Here is a 7,324-nt window from a genome sequence, read left to right on the forward strand (position 1 = left end):
GAACCAAGGACTGAGACAACTCAGTAATGTGGGTGGGGATCCCACCTTCCCAAAGGGAAGAATCCTTGCTTCTCCCCAGTTCCCTGCAGAGGGCAGTAGCAGAAAGGGTTAGGAGAATGTGTTCCCAGCTGCTCACTCTATTCACTAAAGTGCTCTTCCTGAGACCAGAGCAGAAATGTATTCCACACAAATATTTTAAAACAACTATCTCTGATCCTTTTGGAAAATTATGAAATATATATAATAAGAAAACTTTATAAATGATGGTTAGTAAGTAGAACAGTTCATGTCATCAAAACAGTGTGGCTACATGTTTTAATTTAACACATTTAGTAGTTGGTAGCCTAACCACCACTTACAAAACTATTTCTATTAGGTCATTAAATTAAGACCTGGGTTTCAATCAGGGTTTTGTTACTTACTATCAGGCAAATTTTATTAGCTTCAGTTTCTTTCTTAAAAGTGGATGGGGTGCGGGGGATATAGCTCACTGGGTACAGTGCTTGCCTCACAAGCACAAGGCCTTTGGTTCAATCCCCAGCATGGGAAAAAAAAAAAAAAAAAAAAAGTGGATTATTATTTCAATGTCTTAGAGTTGCTGTGAAAATTAAATATCAAACACATATACATATTTCAGCTTTGGGTGTATAAATGCTCAATAAATTGGGCACAGTAGTGCACTCATATAATCCCAGTGATTTGGGAAGCTGAGGCAGGAGGATTACAAGTTTGAGGCCAGTCTCAGTGATTTAGTGAAGCCCTGAGAAACTCAGCAAGAACATGTTTCAAAATAAAAAATAAAAAGGACTAGGGATGTGATTTAGTGATAAAGTACCCTGGGTCCATGAGTTCAATCCCCAGTACCTTCACCTACCCCTCTCCACAAAGTGCACAATAAGTAGTAATTCCCTTTACCTCTTCCTCACTGCCACAAGTTGGAAACACTGAATTAATAAGATAATCTGCAGGGCTGGGGTTGTAGCTCAGTGGTAGAGCACTTGTCTAGCATATGTGAGGCATTGGGTTCCATTCTCAGCACCACATATAAATAAAAATAAAGGTCCATTGACAATTTAAGAAATATTACAAAAAAGTTAATCTGCAATTAGTTTATAGGATTTTCCTAAGCAAAAATATAATCAACAAATATTGACTAGTGTTATTTATATTTGACCTTGTTTATTAAAAGAAATACAGGTATCAATCATGACATATTTTCATGGGCTAGGGTTGTAACTCAGTGGTAGAGCGCTTGCCTAGCATGTGCAACACACTGGGTTCGATTCTCAGCACCACATATAAATAAGTAAAATAAAGGTCCACTGTCAACTATAAAAAAAAAATTTTAGGGCTGGGGATATAGCTCAGTTGGTAGAGTGCCTGCTCCGCAAGCACAAGGCCCTGGGTTCAATCCCCAGCACCGCAAAAAAAATTTTAAAAAGATATATTTTAATTTTAGAGAAATCAATCTTAAGGACAGCTAGCTAAGAGTAAATTATATTCTACTGAGGCAAGGAAATATGAAGGCAGATGCAGGAGACCTTGAGAAAGGTTTCATATATTAGGCAATGACAATAGAATTAGGCTACAATGATAGACCTGGGCCTTAATTTAACATTTTGATAGGCATTGAATACAATATATTTATCCAAATGTTAAAAGTCCATAGAACCAGCAATTCCACTTCCAGGAATTTATTTTTAGAATATTTAAATGAATATGGATGTAGTTACAAGCAAGTTCCCTGCAGCACAAAGTAGAGGCAACAGTCAAGAGTTTGAAAATATAACAGTTCTTCTATAGAGTGGAATATTGTGCTAATTAAAAATAGTGCTGTGATTTTTTAAAAATAAAAAACAAAACGACAATCAGAAAAGAATGCTGTAGGTACATTTAACTAATATGGAAAAATGGTCCTATTTTTTAACCAAAAATATTTCAGTTTACAAATATGCATAATATAATCCCATAAATAAGTGTAGGTTTATACATTTGTTAGAGTCTTAAATATCTAAGTACAAGATAAAATATTAAAAGAGGAATACGAGGTGGGGGACATTCATTTTTTACTTCATACACTAAATTTTAATGTTTTGCAACATATCATTTTCTTAAATTAGTAAAAATGAAGACAGATGTATTTTCAATGAGGAAAGAAAAAAGAAGTGAAAGAAAGTAAATTAACTTAGTCTGTAACAGTGATGAGCAGAGAGAATATTGCTCTGGGACTCTGACACTGTTTCTATTATTTGATTAAGTCTCTGATTAGGACACTTCTTGGACTTTGGTTTCTTCACCTTTACATCAATAGTTTTTAGATTATCTTTTATAATCTGTTTCACGTCTAAAATGGTATGGTTTCTGTATTAAAAACAGTATGGCTATACAGTATAAAAGAAGTTATTTAATTCTTATATACCAAATTGCATCCAATGTAACCACACATGGTTCACATATTCCTAAGATAAATTATTTTTCTTTTTTTTTTGGTATGGGAGATTGAACTCTGTGGCACTTGACCACTGAGTCACATCCCCAGCCCTATTTTGTATTTTTATTTAGGGACAGGGTCTCACTGAGTTACTTAGCACCTCACTTTTGCTGAGGCTGGCTTTGAACTCCTGAGCCTCCTGACTTAGCCTCCTGAGTCGCTGGGATTACAGGTGTGCGCCACCACTCCTGGCAAGAAATATTCTTCACTGTCGGATGATGATGACTTAATTTCTTCATCTGAAAATAGGGGGAAATGAGGAGACTAAAGTGTCTGCCTCAAAGAAATCTTGAAGATTAAAGTAGTTAATGCATGTTATTTGTTTAGCAGAGCACCTCAATAAATGTTAGGTCATTACTTCACATTATACATTTTTCCCTTGGATGAAGACTAATTGTTTTTTCCTATTTAATACTATTCATCTCAATCAAGAGAATCATTTTTTAGAATCTTTTTATTATTATAAAAACAACAAAAGCACATGGAAAAAAACTCAACAATTCAAGGAGGTAATGATGATAATAATAATAATAATAGTGCTGCTATTTACTGAGTACATATGTACCACGCATTAGGCCAGTGGTTTTCCAGAGGGCAATTTTGCCTCACAGAACATTTGGCAACGTCTGTAGATATTTTTGGTTGTCATACCTATAGAGAAAAGATGCTACTTGCACATAGTAGGTATGTGCCAAGGATGCTTTTGCTCATTCTACACCTGGGAAAGCACCTCACTACAAAAAATTATCTGGCCATGGTGTAAGTTCAAGGTTGAGAAACCCTCCATTAGGGTAAGTTCCTCCTGTTCACTTTTCATCATTTTTTCATACAACATTAGATGAGAAAACGGAAGCTTAGAGAAGATAATAAGTTAACCAGGTCATAAAGTTATAAAATGAAGAGACAGAATATTGAACCATCATCATATGATTCCAACTTTCTTGTGTTTCCTTTTGAAATGTAGTATGTACACCAAGAGTATATATTTTCTTCCCTTGAGGATACAAACATTCTACAACTGGAGAACTTTGTTATGCATACCTTTAACATCTTTGTATATAAAATTATGGGTATATCATTCTTTTTCAATTTTTTTAGTTATAGATGGACACAATGCCTTTACTTATTTATTTTTTTAATTTTTATTTTTTGTGGTGCTGGGGATTGAACCCAAGGCCTTGTGCTTGTGAGGCAAGAACTCTACCAGCTGAGTTACATCCCCAGCTCCCCATTTTGTTTATTTTTAATGTGGTGCTGAGGATCAAACCCAGTGCCTCACGCATGCTAGGCAAATGTTCTACCACTGAGCCACAACCCCAGCCCAAGTATATCATTCTTAATGACACAAAAGCATTCTAAAAAGTGTGTAAATTCATCACTATCAACTGATGCATAATAATATTGCTTTTGAGATTTCCTACTAAAACCATGCTGCAATAGGTGTCTTTGTCTCACAAAAATATTTATAGAATGAATTCTTTGAAGTGCAGCGACAAAAGATAGATGCAGTATAATTTTTCACAAACATTATCACACTGTCCTCCAAAAATACCTGAATTAATCTATTCCTATCCCTTTCCCCCACACTGAGATATGTCACATGGAAAAGTACTGCTAACTTTGGTAGGGGAAAAAAAAGGTAAAACTTTTTTTTTTAAGTTGCATTCTTGTAATTACAAGTGAAAATTAGCATTTTTCATACTTTTTGTTAATCATTTAGTTTTTTTCTACTCAGTTTCTGATTCTTTTCCAAGTATCTGTAAGAGCTCCTTTGTACAGTATGAAAAATACTCATATATCAAATCCCAAACCCATTAAATTATTCATGCCAAAAATACTGCACTCACCAAAAAATTGCTTGTTGTCTTCGTAATATTTGTTTCCATACTTGTCTTCCCCCACTAATTTACCAACTCTCACATCATTTGCTCTGTAAATATCCCAAAGAAAACAGACATTTTAAAATGATTCATTGTTCAAAACGCAAACCAAAATAAAGTGAGAATACCAACTTTCAGACACAAAGACTGTTACATCAATTAGAAAAATGAGAAGATGCTGAGGATGGTCATTGGTTGTATACTTCTAGCTTTTACCTCTAGGCTCTTGCCACTTAATGCTGAAGAATCCACTTTCAGGTTAAGAACTGTAGTCTAGAATCCCTGCTCATGCTGCCCCCACTGTCCCAGTATCGTGAAGACAGGATGGGAAAAGATAAACTAATGCAACTGATGTGCTCAAATTACACTAAAAATACAAATGCAACATCTTCAAATTATAGAACTTTTATCTACTATCCCTGTGCCAACAGGTTAGGAGTAAGCAAATCCTTCAGGAAGGCAGGGAGCCGAAGTATTTCATCTTTTTTCTTTTTTGGTACTGGGGACTTAACCTAGGGGAAATTAACCACTAAGCCACAAACACTGCATTTTTATTTTTTATTTTGAGATAGGGTCTCACTAAGTTGCTGAGGCTGGTCTCGAACTTGCAACCCTCCTATCTCAGCCTCCCAAATCACTGGGATTACAGGTGTGCGCCACCGTGCTCGGCTTCATCTTCTAAAATTGATACGAATGTTTCTGGGTTCTTTCATTCTACTCTGGGTCTCCAAATCGTTTTTCGGGGATGATGTGCCCGTCAGGGATGTTTGGAATAGTGAAGTTCATTTCGTTTACCTCCTTCAACCTATTATCGTACAGGGAGGAAGCTGAAGGACAGTGCAGGGAAAACACTTTCCCAAGGTCACCAAGTGAATGTCTGCTAATGCTCATTACACTCCAGGGCGCGGGGCGGGGGTGCAGCCCTATCCTCGAAGTCACAGCTCCATCTCTAGAGATGGCTTCCGTTCTGTCCTGTGGACGCCCGGGACAGACCTTGGCCCCGGGATTGCCAGGCAAAGGTTGGGCCGACTGTCCTTGAGACTATCCAAGGTGACCCAAGCCTGGGTCCTTCCTTAGGGAACCAAGCAGCTTGAGTTCAGCCCTAGCGACCAAGAGCATAATTCTGGACGCCTACCTGAAGAAAACTCGTAGATAGCCACGGAGACCGCCGTGGCCGCTGACCTGCTGCAGCCCGCGCTTCAGGACCTGCAGCAACTCCATCTTCCCTGCACGTCCCGCCTTCCGGGTGCACCGGGCAAAACCCACCGGGCGGAAGCGGCCACTCAGCCGCAGGGAGCCGACGCGCAAAGGTTCCGAAACTGGTGCAAGACGTATAGGTAGCTCTGAGCGTGCGCAGAGCTGCAGCTGGCTTCCTGAGGGGGCGCCTCTGGAAACCGAAAGCACCGTCAACTTGGATGTTGTCAGAAGTTGCCTATAGAAACCGAGTGCGCGGTGGAAAGCTCGCCTACACAAGACTTTTCAATAACCGGGTTCCTCCATTTGAAATTTCAGTTTCTTCATTTAAAAATATTTGGCTCAGTGGGCTGGAGATACAGCTCAGTTGGTAGAATGCTTGCCTTGCAAGCCCAAGGTCCTGGGTTCAATCCCCAGCACCGCAAAAGGGGAAAAAAAAATATGTATATATATAATATATTTGGCTCAGACTATTCCAAAAATCCCTTCTAGCGCCAAGATTATTTAGAAATGAGATAACTATTAAGGAATTCACTATTGACCACACATGAGTACACATGAAACTGAGTACATACATTGGTGATGTGTTGGCAGGGGAGTCTCGCTCTTTGCTCTCAGACTCCATTCTACCATATAATTTCCTTAAAATGTCAAGATTTATAAGATGTATGTGTTATTCTGTAATTACAAAATTTCCCAATTTTAAGACTTTAAAAAATTGAAACATAGTATTATTTCTTGATGGACCCCAAGACTGCACTCTGAGAAATAGTGTAATTTTATGTTAGTAATTCTTCAACCCCCAAAGAGAAATTTCCAGTACCAGGATCAAATTTTCCTAGACTCATCAATTGTTCAAAATCATGCCATATTTGAATTTATATTGAACTGTGATTTACATGCACTTAACATTTTTTTTACCTGAAATATTTTCCAGTATATCTAAGAACTCTTTCAAAAAATATAACTACATCACCATTATATCGCCTTAAAAAGTTGACAATATGGCTGGCACACAGCGCCTTGGGAGGCTGAGGGAGGAGGATGGAGAGTTCAAAGCCAGCCTCAGCAATTTAGGGAGGCCCTAAGTAACCCAGGCAGACTCAAAATCTAAAAAAAAATTCAAAAAGGGCTGGGGATGTAGCTCAGTTTTAAGCTCCCCTGTATTCAATCCCCCCTCCCCCCCAAAAAAAGTTAGCAGTATTTCCTTAGTATCATTAAATATCCAGAGGAGTGTTCAAATGTCCCTAGTTGGTCTTTTATTTTCCTAATAGTTTCTTTCTTTCTTTTTTTTTTTTTTTAGTTCATCCAAATAAGATCCACACATTGTAACTGGTTGATTTTTTAAAAATTTCATTGAAACAATAGCTCTTCTTTTTTTTTTTTTTCCTTTCCTTTTAATTGTTAAAGAAATAGTTTGTTTTTCCTGTCATTTTTCATTGCTTGGAGTTTGCAATTGTGTACTAGTGATACTCTATCCTGTTTTTCCTGTATATTTATGCTTAGACCTAGTTGTTTGACCAGATCTGACTTCCTTCTTTTTCTTTCACCCCTTCTTTTTCAGTACTGGAGAGTGAACCCAGGGCCTCACACATACTATAACTCTTTCTACCACTTAGTGACCCACCCCTCCAGAATTTAAGCTATCTTTGCTGTTAACTATATGTCAAAGGTGGCCATAGCCTTTCTTCCGAAAGCACATGGTGCTGCACATGGTGATTTTAGCCATCCTTGATGAGCACTGCCTAATTACTTCCAT

At 37.8% G+C, this 7,324-nt stretch overlaps 1 protein-coding gene across 1 annotated transcript in view; it reads right to left on the reverse strand.

The window, feature by feature from the left end:
* Positions 1 to 5,664, reverse strand: part of Ndufa12 (NADH:ubiquinone oxidoreductase subunit A12) — a 33,462-nt gene extending 27,798 nt beyond the window's left edge. Inside the window, exons 1-2 of the mRNA XM_047549989.1 lie at positions 5,507 to 5,664; positions 4,339 to 4,421 (exon numbers count right to left, since the gene is read on the reverse strand). Of these exons, the coding sequence (XP_047405945.1) occupies positions 4,339 to 4,421; positions 5,507 to 5,592 (169 nt within the window). The 5' untranslated portion in view covers positions 5,593 to 5,664. The remainder of the gene's footprint in view (positions 1 to 4,338; positions 4,422 to 5,506) is intronic.
* Between the last annotated feature and the right edge of the window lie 1,660 nt (positions 5,665 to 7,324).

Source organism: Sciurus carolinensis, chromosome 4, assembly GCF_902686445.1.
Source record: "Sciurus carolinensis chromosome 4, mSciCar1.2, whole genome shotgun sequence".
Classification (NCBI taxonomy): domain Eukaryota; kingdom Metazoa; phylum Chordata; class Mammalia; order Rodentia; family Sciuridae; genus Sciurus; species Sciurus carolinensis.